Source organism: Rhinolophus ferrumequinum, chromosome 8 (assembly GCF_004115265.2).
Source record: "Rhinolophus ferrumequinum isolate MPI-CBG mRhiFer1 chromosome 8, mRhiFer1_v1.p, whole genome shotgun sequence".
NCBI classification, from domain to species: Eukaryota; Metazoa; Chordata; class Mammalia; order Chiroptera; family Rhinolophidae; genus Rhinolophus; species Rhinolophus ferrumequinum.
In genome coordinates, this window is record NC_046291.1 from 7,091,808 (window position 1) to 7,104,759 (window position 12,952).

A 12,952-nucleotide genomic window follows, 5' to 3' on the forward strand; every position below is an offset into this window, starting at 1 on the left:
CTTGATTTCCAACTGATTTTTTCTGAGATGTGGTAAATATCGATTATCCGAATTTTTCAATTAAAAGAATGAATTATCCAAAGCACTAGAACAGTGACTGACACATAGAGGCAATATCATTTGCTAGTATTGTTGCTGATCTTATCCAGGTTAAAACGATAGATCCAACATATGCATCTAATTTTCTCCCTGCAAAACAAAGTAAAACTACAAAATGGATTTTTAAGAATGACACAAATTCTCAAGGTCAGAGAGAACAGCACAAGAAACTATAAGAACACAATTTTGGAAGTGGGAATGCAGATGGTAACAGACTTAGCAGACCCAGGAATGTCATATGGGCAATGAAGAGTTATACGATTTCTATCACTCAACCGTCAAAAGGCTCAAGAACTGGGGAAAAATAAAGAAGAAAGAATGAAAGCTGTTAAAGAAGCAGCTGGATCCCACTCCTGCTGCTCCCACACTGCTGTTCTCCTCCCACCATAAGTCTGGGGGTGTTCTCTTATTAGGGTAACACAAGGGTCTCTGGGTGGGGAACGCCAGGCACAGGTGAGCAGGGCTTGCACACAAAAATGGGGGTGGGGAGTAGTGTCTAAATGCAGAATGAATGCTGAGCAGAGAGCCACCCCTAGTCCTCTTCCCCTACCTGGCTCCCAGAGCACTGGCACCAGGCCCTGACCCTTTACCCAGATTAGAAGACTCTTATTGGAGGAAAATGACCAGCCCAAGGAGAAAGAACCACAGATCCTGAGATGAGCAGTTCCTAACAGATGGCCCACCTGGCGCACCCTCAGTGGAGTTCTACGTCTAGAGGCCGTACTCTCATATTCAGAACTTCCAATCGGCTTTTCAGTCCCCCACTCTAAACATTAGGAGATAACTAAGGTCTTCCGAAACCCAAAGAAAGTTTCTAACATGGAAAATGGGCCAAAACAAACTGGGTGTGGGGGGAAAAGCAGGCTCGGCTGCAATGAGCCTGTGCGGGGATAAGAAAATGAAGAATAAACAAAAATCTGTCACTAATATCCTCAGAGATATAATAAGTGACACTGTATCCATGAAACAACAGAATGCTATTTAAAAAAAAAAAAAAAGGAAATGAAAAATCAACAGAATGGTTGGACAATAAAGATGAAGAAATCTCCCAGAAAATAGAGCAAGAAGAAAAACACAAAAAAAATATGAGAGAAAAAAATAAGAAAATTAGAGAACCCATTCAAGAGGTCCAACTTTTATAAAGAGAGAAAAACAGAGAGGAAACCAAGAAAACTTCTGAGATCTGAAGCTGTCAGATTGAAAGGGCTCACAAAGTGTCCAGAACAGTGAGTCACAATGCACCTCATGAAAGACACCAGTGGGAAATTTACTAACTCTGGTGATAAAGAGAAGATTCAACATGCTTCTAGAGAGAGGAAAAAAAAAACAGGTCACATACAGAGGATCAGAAATTAGAATGGCTTTGAATTTTTCAACAGTAATACTGGAACCTAAAAGACAATGGAGCAGTATCTTCAAAATGCCAAAGGAAAATTCTGTACAACCCAGAATTCTGTATATAGAATAAAAATATTTTCAGATATACACAGTCTCGAAAAATATACTCCCCAGCCATCCTTTCTCTAGAAGCTATTAACTAAAGGATGTGCTCCACCAACCAAGAGCCTAAGTCAAGAAAGAAACCGTATGGGACACTGGAAACAGACCCAATTCAGGAGCAGGGTGAAAGGTATCAGAAGTCTGGTGAAGAGATTTCTGGGTGGTCGCCGTGCACCACCCAGATGTAAGGGCCACCAGTCCAGGCTAAGAGAGTGACATACTGAAGGCTGTCATCCCCATGGTGCCTATTGCCACTGCACCATCTTTATTTAGGTAAAATTTTTATTGAACTATAACATCCATACAGAAAATTGTACAGATCATAAGTGTACAGCTCAGCGAGTTTTCACAAAGTGAACACATGGGTAACCAGGAACCAGATCAAGAAACAAACATTAGCAGAGCCCCAGAGGCCCTTCCGGGGTCTCCTTCCACACCAAGGGCTTCTAACATCACAGCTTAGTTTTGTCTGTCTTTGAATTCTTCTATAAATGAAATCATGCAATATATAATCTTTTATGTCTGACGTTTTCAGTTCACATTATGTTTGTGAGATTCATGTTGTATGTATGTATATTTCTTCTCATTACTCGATGTATCCCATTTTACAAACATATCTTTCACGGGTAATTTATCCATTTACTGTTGATGGATGTTTGGGTTATAGCCAGTGTCTTCGTTCTCATGAGTAGTGCGGCTGTGCACATTCTATGTACATTTTGTACATAGGCACACATTTCTGTTGCGGTTATACTTAGGAGTGGTTTTGCTAGGACACCGAGTATGCATTTTTAGTACACACTGCCAGTGTTCCAAAGTGGTAAACCATGTAACATATTTTTAACATGTAACATAATAAAAAGTGGTAAACCATGTAACATAAACAGTACAAGATGCCTAGGTAAGGTGAGCCCAGACTTTTATCTGTACTTGGATAGCCCTGACCACATGCTGATGAAATTCCAGCTCCCTGTTTCACACCCTGCTGTGTGGATCAACTGTGGACAGTCTTCTCATCCCACAGAAGTGTCCTCATGAGATCAGCTCCTGAGAACTATAAGTAGCCCACACCATACAAGTAAAAACCAGACTAACAGAGCAGCTCGCCATTCGCCTGGGCCATACATATGGCTGCCCACTAACAGTACCTGGCTGACCTTTCAGCCCTGCCAGAGGCCTGTGTTTTCCAGGATCCTGTCCTGGCCTTGACTGCCAATGTCCCCAAAAGGGATCAATAACTAGAAGTAGGGGTGGCCTGATGGCTCAGTTGGTTAGAGCTTGAGCTCTCAACAACAGGGTTGCCGGTTCAATTCCCGCATGGGATGGTGGGTTGCACCCCTGCAACTAAAGATTGAAAACGGCAACTGGACTTGGAGCTGAGCTGCACCCTCCACAACTAGATTGAAGGACAATGACTTGGAGCCGATGGGTCCTGGAGAAACACACTGTTCCCCAATATTCCCCAATTAAAAAAATAAAATTAAAAAAATAAAATGAAGAGTTCTTTCAAAAAAAAGAAAAAAAAGGAAGAACATTCTGACATATGTGATCTTAAAGGACATTATGCCAAGAGAACAAAAAACGCAGCCACCAAAAGATAAATATTGCATGATTCCACTTAATATGAGGTACGTAGGGTAGTCAAAGTCAGAGAGGGCCAGGGGAGTGAGGAAGCGGGGAGGGGAGTTGTTTAACGGGCAGAGTTTCAGTTTTACAAGATCAAAAGAGTTCTGGAGACCTGTTATACAACACTGTGAATATACCTAACACTACTGAACTGTACGCTTAAAAATGGTTAAGATGGCATATTTAATGTTATGTGTATTTTCTCACAATTTTAAAAAGTCAGGATGGTGGTTACCGCTTAACGAAAGGAAAAGGGTACAATCTAGAAGCCCCCAAGCTAGTGGTAAGTTTCTGTTTCTTAATCTGAGTGGTGGAAACATTGGTATTTGTTTTACTACTATTCTTTAAACTGGTCATGTATGTTTTCTACATTCATCTGAGTAAATGATATATTTCAAAACTGAAAACATGATTCTGGAAAATAAGACAAAATTCCTTAGACTTCAGAAACCATGCCTTTGCATAAGTGTATATATTATGCTAGATAAGTAAAATTGTCAAACGTGGAGAGTTTGACATCACAGCATTTCCAGCAGCATGAAATGCAGCCACATGACATCAAAACAATCAATAAAAGTGAAAAATTCAATTCACTGCAATTTAATACATTTGATTCAGTTCGTTTTTTGGTCTAGAAAAGTAAGTGATTCTCCAAGTGTGGTCCGGGACCAGCAACATCAGCATCACCTGAAAACTTGTTGGAAATGTACGTTCTCAGGTCCCCCCGACCTACTGGGTGACAACTGTGGGTAGGCGGCAATAATCTGTGTTTTAATGAGCTCTCCAAGTGAGATGGCTGCAACTCTGAGAACTGCTCAGTGAGACAAACTGAGCGACCAGTTCAATTCCCTGACTGAAGGGCTACTTAATTCTGGTGTCGTGATGACACAGCCTCCATGTTACACAAAGACTTCATGCTCTGCAGATTCTTGGACATCTTAAGAATAACTCCAGCTCACTCCTTATCAAAGAAATTAACAACAACAATGAAACAATGACATGAGGAAGAAATGACATTCTCAATGGCTGGAGAAATTACAGTATTTTGATAAATTATCACATATCACAAAACCTAAGGCACCTTTCATTAGAGGACACATTATTTGATAATATAAGACCACAAAAGAAAAAAGCCCTGCCACTTAAGCTATATTATAAATGTTGACTGCAAGATATACTCTGATTTCAGAGATGCTAAAATGGGTGGGGAGGGGCAGGAAGTGCATCTTAGGTTCAATGAAATAGGACAGTTCAGAAAGAATCGGTACTGAATTACTCTTTGAATTTGAGTTTGTGAGTCACACAATTTATTATTTGGCTGTTTCATGCCTTACAGGTGGGTTTTAACACTGTTACAAATACAAACAGAAAAAAAAAATAAAAGAAAGTAAGTGAAGAATTTGAGGCTATTTTTCAAACTGACACAATTGTTTCATGGGAGCATTAAGACTACGTTCAAAGAGTAAGCCGGCAACTCACAACCATTGAAGGTTAACTGCCCAAGGGCACAACAGACCAACCTACAAGGAGCTCTGGCAGGGTACTGTCTCATCAGCAATCCTAGAAGGATCAACACTAACTCAGTGCCCACCCTGTGAAGCTTAACAACAGGGAGGTAAAGCTTGTAGAGCATTTTGGATAAACATTCAACCGAAATAATGAAATGCAGGATCTTCTTTATACATGTCATGTTCCAGACTTCCAACCTCCTATCTAGAAAGGCTGGTGCTGATGAGACAGGTTAGTTAGCATGTTGTTAGGCAGATAAGAAGGTCCCGGTAAAATAATCAAAGATAGTCATATCCTGAAACTTCAAGTTCTGAAGTAACTCATTCACTCCAGGACAAAAGGTAATGGCACCTTGACATTAATAAATTATTTCATCAATCCCTTTTGGCCGGACAAACGGAGCAGATCTGATAGGTCGGAATGGGTTCGTTAATCCCGTCAGGATGGCCAAACAGGACAAACCTGAGAGACAATTCCATTAAAAGGCACCAGCTCCCCTTCCCCAAAAAGGCAAAGGAAGGTACAAAGAGCTTTTGCCTCAGTCACTGGGCACCCCATTCGGGACCCCCTCCTGCTTGGGAGCTGCATTTCTTTGCTTTTTAACAAACTACCCTCTTTTACAACTCCTTGCTTCTCCTTGGTCCATGCGTCCATTCTTCGGTTTCATGAGACATGATCCCAACACTCACTCACTCACAGGAAAAAATCTCCTACATCACTGACAGCAGGTAAGAGGGTGGGGGGTGGGGAGGAGAGTGACCGAGTACTGACTAGTCAGTCCTGGGCCCTGGGCTAAGCGCTTTCCACGCGTGCCCACCTGCAATCACACCATCAAAGTGCCGAGGCAGGGGCGGGCTCCTTCTCTGAGATGGGGAAGCGCCCTGAGATGGGGTGACTTGCTAAGCCTCTGTGGCTAACTGGTGGTCGGGCAGAGGTTTGAAACAAGTTCATCTCATTCCAAATCCCATACTTTCCCCACTAGACCTATCTAGTCCAAAGCTATATGCAAATACAGTGTTAAAGACACATTCGGAGGCAGGCCCAGATAAAAAATGGAATTTGCTTATCTATCCTGCATAAGTGATACGGTGTTTTCAGGACTTGTGGTAAGAAGGGGGGTGAGGGAAAGATTTGGGAATTTGAGCAAAGGAAAAATGGCAGAAAGGAGCTTAAGAGTTGAATCAAGTAGTTCTAACTTGTTCAGGACTCTTTATTAGAAGTGAAAAGGGGGCAGCATCCAGGTGAAGAGCAGATCTCAGTAGCTAACGGAGGCTCAAGGCTGACATCCGGCTGCCAGGCTGAAAATACGCAGAGAAATGAGGCCTCCCCATCTGCTAAGAACCATCCCCAGAAATGAGGGCCCGGCTGGGCTCTGACCCATCTCTCACCGACCTGGCTGTGGCTATGACAGTCCAAGAGGTCGTTGCTGATGTAAGCTTGAAGCACGGTCTCCCTCTGCTCTCCGGGATGGGATGTGGTCAAACGCTAGAATGAAGAAAAGCAAAAGGAACAAGTCTGAATGTGGAGAAAAATGTTCATAGAGTGGGTTGTTTTAAACGGCAGTACGAGTAACTACACATTTAACCAAACAAAATAAATAATATCCCGGGGAGCCAGGTAAGCAGCCTACCAGTCCATTAATAAGAAATTACGACATTGTACTTCCACAGGGGTGATGGAGGGGACGTAGGCGTCAACTTACACATGTGAAATCTCCAGGGAAGTGAAGCAGCACAATGCCTGGTGGTAACCGTGCAGGCAAGGGAGAACTCACCAGCTGGCACAGGGGTTTTTGCAGGAAGGGGATGAAGAAGGACGAGCCCAGGAAGGATAAGTAGACTGTGGGCCCGCATAGGGAATATGAGTGTGGGGGTGTGTGTGTGGGGGTAGGGGACAGCTCAGGGAGTTGCAGAAAGACAGGGTGCATTTGCGCTGAGCTCAATGGGGAGGGCACAGGGTAGCTTGCAGAGGGCTGTGAATGAACGCCATGCCAACAACTAGGCTTTATCCTGTAAGGCCTGACACAGCCATACGTAGGGGTACGTAGGGGTAGTTGGGTAGAATTTTGTATATTTTGAAAAGCTTTAAGTCTGTTGTGTTGTTTTAAGTAGGAATTTACTTAATGCCCATAGGGCCAGAAGAAAATGTTGCATGGGGAGCATGTGAAATGAGTGTGTGCTTGTGCATATGGGTGTGTATGGCTGTGAGTTAGGATGTAAGAAAGCCATGTAACTAACGTGAGCAACTGTCCTTGCTTTTCCAGAAAAATCTTACTAGATAAAGGTCCCTGATATGGCAGGCCCTGTTCTGGCCAAGAAGAAGCTGCATGTGTACAGAACAGTGTGGGGAGAGGACAGGAAGAGCAGCAGACACCCCAGAACCGAAACGGGGAGGCCTCTAGAGGTGCACTGACAGACTGGACCCTCTCTCCCACCAAGGAGGGAGGCCCTGAGGGAAGAGAGGGCTATATTAACGAAGGGTGTGCCAGGAGTGTCACATCTGTGGGGTCCCCCTGCTGTCAAGCTCACTGAGGTCAGGCAGGGACACAGGGTGGTAGGGAGGGGCAAGGGGCTGGAGTGGGAGCACTGGAGGAGGACACAGAAAAAATCATAAGACATTTTATTTTTCCTGGTTATTCTGTGAGAATGTCATTCACTTGGCTAAGGAATACTGTCTCACCAAGAGGCTCAGTAGCATGGACTGACAGGAAGTGCCGGGTGGACAAACTAAGAGCCAAAGAGAAGATGACTCTGGTAACTGGAGCAGCCTGGCAAACATCTGGGGAAGGGACAGCTACTGGAGATTACTCGGGCCACCCCACCCACTCTGGTCAACTGACGCAAACAAAACCAGAGCAGACATCACTAGCTGACTGCAGGGCTCTTTCTGTTCATCCTGGATGCATCGTCCTCAGAGCACTTAAGACCTTATTCTTGGAAGCACTTCTAAGCAGCAGAAGTACAAGTGAAGAGGCCGTTTCCTATCTAGAGAGAGGGAAATTGCTCCAAAGCATTTTCATGCCACGATACTCTGAAATTTGGGGATCTGTGAAGGGGTTTGATACTATTCCAGGTGGGTTAGAATGGATCATTCAGTTAAAGGGCCAACCAGTGTTGGCTCAGACCTGTAGTTCTCAAAGTGTGGTCTAGGGAACCCTAGGGGTCCCCAAAGCACTTTCATGGAGTCTACATGATCACAATTATTTTCATAATATTATATAGATATGATTTGTCTTTTTCACGATCAATCTCTCAGAGGCTATGTGAAGTGTGATACTATGACAAACTGAATGTAAAAGCAGATATGAAAATCCAGTTGTCCTCCAGTAAGCCAGACATGAAGAAATCTGCAAAAATGTAAAACAATGCTACTCTTCTAATTTATTTTTTGTTTTGGAAGATAGTTATTTTTTTTATGAAAAATTGATTATTCATGTTATATTCTGGGTTTATTATTGTTCATCCTAAATGAATAAATATGTATTTCAAATTTTCTGTTTTAATTTCTAATACTGTAAATACTGGTAGTTAAAATTCACATAAACTAAAGCTCTTTGGGGTTGTAATTTTTTGAGAGAGTAAAGAGGTCTGAGATCAAAATCTTGAGAACTACTGAGTTAACCATGATCAACCTGAAGACTGGGGAGAAAAGCCACAATTTAGACTAGGCTTTATTTCCCTTAAAGATTTGTTAGTAAGCTTTTAGCCTGCTATGTGCTCGAGGCTGCATGGTAACCTCTGAGTACCGAGGGCTTTGTGGAGGTGTAGTGAGAATGACTCCGTGTTCTAACACACCGACCCCACGAGCCGTGAGTGTGGCTCAGGACCAGGAAAGGGCCAGATGACAGGGGTGTCTCCTGAGCCTTGAAACTGTTTATGTGAAGTTACCGAGGGAAGGCAACGGCAACGGTGACGTCAATACAGGAGTTTTTAAAAAGACGCCAAGGCTGTTTGCAGAAGTTGTTTTTAACCTTAGCTCTTGGTGTCAGCAAGCAGTAGGAAGAAAGATTTTTAGCAGATGGGTTAAGATACAAGCAAGGTGGCCTGCCAAGTAAACCAGCAGGGCTTTTTATGTGTTTTTTTTAACTTCAAGGGAAAGGTACGTACCCAGCGCAGAGCCTGCAACAAGAAGGCTTTCAAGCGGTCGCTGCCCCAAATCAAATCCTTCTTCAGTTTCTCATAATCCAAGGAGGGCAGTAATGGGACATCCTTCAACTTCCTACTCAGCAACACAAGTTCAAAGAGAAAGGAAAGGGCAAAAGGGCATGTTCATTACACCTCCTGAGTATGATGACATCCAATCTAGAGCTGTTGTGACACAATGGACCAGCAGTGGCCCAGTTGTTTTCTCTGTGCTTCTAGAATTAACTCCAGACTTCCACAAAAAGGGGTAGGTCCCAGCCTCCCCACCCCAGTTTCAACTAGCTCAGCTCTGCCTTTTCTGTTGTACATGCCAGGGTTCTCGTAGAACATTTTTCCTAAAATGAGGAAGCCCTGCCTAAACAGCTTTCGAAACCACTGCATTCACATCAGGCTCCATACGTTGGAGATGAAATCACCTTGGAGGCATCATAACTTTCCGCCCAAGTTCTATTTAGAATCCTGAGCAAAGTCCAAAGCTATTAGCATCAGCAGGCCCCAACAGTTCTACCTAAAAACCTGAAGCCACTGTCCCTCTCAAGCCTGAGGGACTGAACTGGGAGACTATGAGGACAGAGTAGGGGTCAGGAAACAAATGTAGGTGCACAGTCAACCCTCTGAGGAGGCAGAAGTAGGGACAGAAGGCATGGGGGACATACCCATAAGACAGGTAGTAAGTAGGACAATTTGCAAAGCCTCCTCAAGAGGACTCCAAGTCAAAGACCTCAGGGGAATCCAGGTTTCAGTTATGAGAGGCCTCTGTTCAGAAATCTACACGATGCAGAATGACCCACCCCTGCCTTGGTCGGCCGGAAACAAAAGGAACCACTTCAGAGTCCTTGTCACCAAAACAAGTGTCTTCACATTTTGTTTTGTTGACTAGGAGGACACTGGAGTGTGTGGAAAAACTGATGAAAGCGAAATGAGGTCTGTGGTCTAGTTAATAGTACTATATGTTAATTTCTGTATGTTAATGTTAATTTCTCCATTTTGATATTGTACTACAGTCATATAAGATGTCACCATTGGGGACGCTGGGGAACTCAACTTCCTGTGAATTTATGATTGTTTCAAAATTAAAAAAATTAAAAAACAGAGCTGACCCGGTGGCTAAGATGGTTGGAGTGCTCCTAACGCCGAGGTCGCCGGTTCGATTCCCACACGGGCCAGTGAGCTGCGCCCTCTACAGCTAAGATCGTGAACAACGGCTCTCCCTGGAGCTGGGCTGCGGTGAGCAGCTGGAAGATGGCGTGGGTTGCCGTGGGTTGCTGTGTGCTGCCATGTGCTGCTGTGGGCTATCGTATGCTGCCACGAGCGGCCAGCAGCCTGCGAGAGCTGCCGGGAGATGCTGTCAGCGGCCAACCAACAACTGGCCACCTACGACTGGCGACTGACTGCCTCAGCCCGGGGGCGGGGGGAGTGGGGGGAGCGCAAGGCTCATAACACCAGCAGGGGCCAGGGAGCGGTGTCCTACACAACTAGACTGAGAAACAACGGCCTGAACAGGAGTGGGGGGGAGGCGGAAGAAGGGGTAATAATATTAAAAAATATATATATATATGATTCTTCTAATACTGTGCAGGGACTATTAAAACCCCCTGCACAATAATAAATGGGAACTCATGGAGAATTATGTGAAAAGACGAAAGATGAAGGGTTCCAATAGACTGAGATAATACCTCTGGGACGTAAGATTTCAGGTACTTAAATTTTCTTCTTTATCTGTTTCTATAGCATTTAATTTTCTATAATGAACATGTATTACATTACAGGGAAAAATTACATGCTAGTTTTTTTAAATATTAGTTTTTAAAAGACAAAATGAAATCCTCTTACAGGGCCAGAAAGAATAGGCCAGAAAAAAGGACAACACACGAGACCTCAGTGACCACTCCTGGGAGGAGTGTCTCCTATTTTATACATCAAACAGTAAACCCATGTATGTGGGCACACTGATTCTTTTGACACTTTCTTTTTCCAAGGCAGATACTATTGTGATTTAAAAACTAATATAGATACTTTTAAAATTCCAATTATAAATAACTGGCCAGTATTCTCCAAAAGTGTCAAGGCTGAAGGACAAAGACTGAAGAACGATGTCAAATGATAGGAAACAAACACATGACAACAAAATCAACATGTGATCCTGGACTGAATGCTAGACCAGACAAAGGACCCAACGGGACAACTGGTAAAATGGGGACGAGGCCTGTAGATCAGATGATCCTGTATTAGTGTTAATTTTCTGATTTTAATAACTGTACTGGGATTGCATAAAATATTAACAGTGGGGAATCTGGACGAAGAATATAGGGAAATTCTTTGTACTATTTTTGTAACTCTGAAATTATTCCAAAATAAAATTTTAAAAAAAGTTTTTAATTTAAAAATTAAACAGGCTCTTGTTCTAGACCAAAAAAGTTCCATTTGTAAAGCCAAGTCTGATGATGTTCTGTAGCTGGGGTGCTTCTATTGGAAGGAAGAAACACTGTCATGTTGGGGCCATATTTACTTGCCAATAAGGGCAAAATAACCAACTAAATGTATTGCCAACTGAGTTGCTCAACAACCCGGTTTTCCATGGTCCAGCCACTCCCCACTGTCCACAAAGACTGGGTCATACCTTCTCCTTTGTCCACCTAACCCATTTCACTAACTACCCTCCTTTACCCTCGCAGGTGATCTTGCCTCTTCTGTCACTGGGAATAACATAAGCAAACACCCAAGAGTTTGTTAAGTTCCCGGCACTGTATTAAGTGCTATATACGTATTAACTCATTTTTAATCCTCCAAACAATCCTGTAATACAGTTATTATCATTGTTCTCAGTTTATAAATGAGGAAGCTGAGGCACAGAGAAATTATATAAGTCAGAGGTCACAGAGCTGGTGGCAGAGGTGGGATTTTAACCCTAGCAGTCTGTGCTCATAAGCATTACATTACTCAGCCACCGTCCGAAAAGAACAAAGTGCAGGTCCACGTCAGACTCAGGCAGGACCAAGGGAGGAGGAGTGTTGTGTGTATTTCAGGTGTCTTAGGAATCTCACAGGAACCCCTACCCCAGAGGACTCAGAGGGTCACCAGAAGCCACCCCAGTCCCCATGTCCATGCCAAAGGTTCTCAAGCTCTTTGCAACACACATGCCTGATGAAGTTTGTGTGCCTTAGACACCCCCATGGTGACACCCTAATGGATCTGGACAGAAATGCTCAGGCATCCACAAAGCTATCCTGTGCCTTGGTGACAGTGTGAACCAGCAGAGAACATAACATTTAGACATTGCAACACTCTGCTGACTGCCCTCGAACAGTAGATTAAATTGATTTCTAGAGAATTTTATAAGAACTATTTAACAATTTTTTTCCATTTGATGCTGCCTCAACAAAATAAATAGAATTACCATTAAAATATACTTCTAGCTTAACAAGTTACTTATAATTATTGGTATTTCCTTTACTATCCACATGGAGCTCTAGCTAATCAAAGGCATTCCTCTAAGCTGGGCTGTTAAGATGAATGTTTATTAAAGTCACTCTGAATTCCAATCTAACCCATAGCTCTCCTCCACAGTAACAGTCTCCAAGTGCAATTACTTACCCGGGTGCCAAGGAGGCTCTTAACATGGTTGAAGCCTGGGGGGCGGGGGGAGGGGAACGGAAGAAAACAGACCATGTTAAACATTGATAGCGATGCATTAACCCTAAAACACCTCACTGTAACAGCACAGAATCAAGACCAGCAAAGTTTTTGACCCACAAGGATCCTCCAACCATAGTCATATATGATTTAAAAATTAACCCGAGCCAAAGTTAATCAATACACTACTGATACATTTCCCAAGGCACTCACCCTTGGGTTGTGGCTACTCCACTCCAAAGACACTCTATAAAAAAACAGGTGGGGTCTCCCCAACCAAACTCCCAGAGGCACATAAAGCTGCTTAGTCAAACACAGCATGGAGACCAACAGCAGTGAAAATCATTTAATCATCCTGCTTTTTTCTTTATTAAGATTTTATCTTTGAGTATAAAACGTACTTTGCACCAAGTCAAACACTATAGCGGTGTTTATAGAAACAA

At 43.2% G+C, this 12,952-nt stretch overlaps 1 protein-coding gene across 2 annotated transcripts in view; it reads right to left on the reverse strand.

Moving 5' to 3' along the window:
- Nucleotides 1-12,952, reverse strand: part of ARMC9 (armadillo repeat containing 9) — a 129,348-nt gene that overhangs the window by 77,906 nt on the left and 38,490 nt on the right. For both annotated transcript variants that reach the window (XM_033112450.1, XM_033112449.1), the window contains exons 10-12: nucleotides 12,471-12,505; nucleotides 8,841-8,952; nucleotides 6,127-6,219 (exon numbers count right to left, since the gene is read on the reverse strand). In XM_033112450.1, coding sequence (XP_032968341.1) covers nucleotides 6,127-6,219; nucleotides 8,841-8,952; nucleotides 12,471-12,505 — 240 coding nt within the window. The remainder of the gene's footprint in view (nucleotides 1-6,126; nucleotides 6,220-8,840; nucleotides 8,953-12,470; nucleotides 12,506-12,952) is intronic.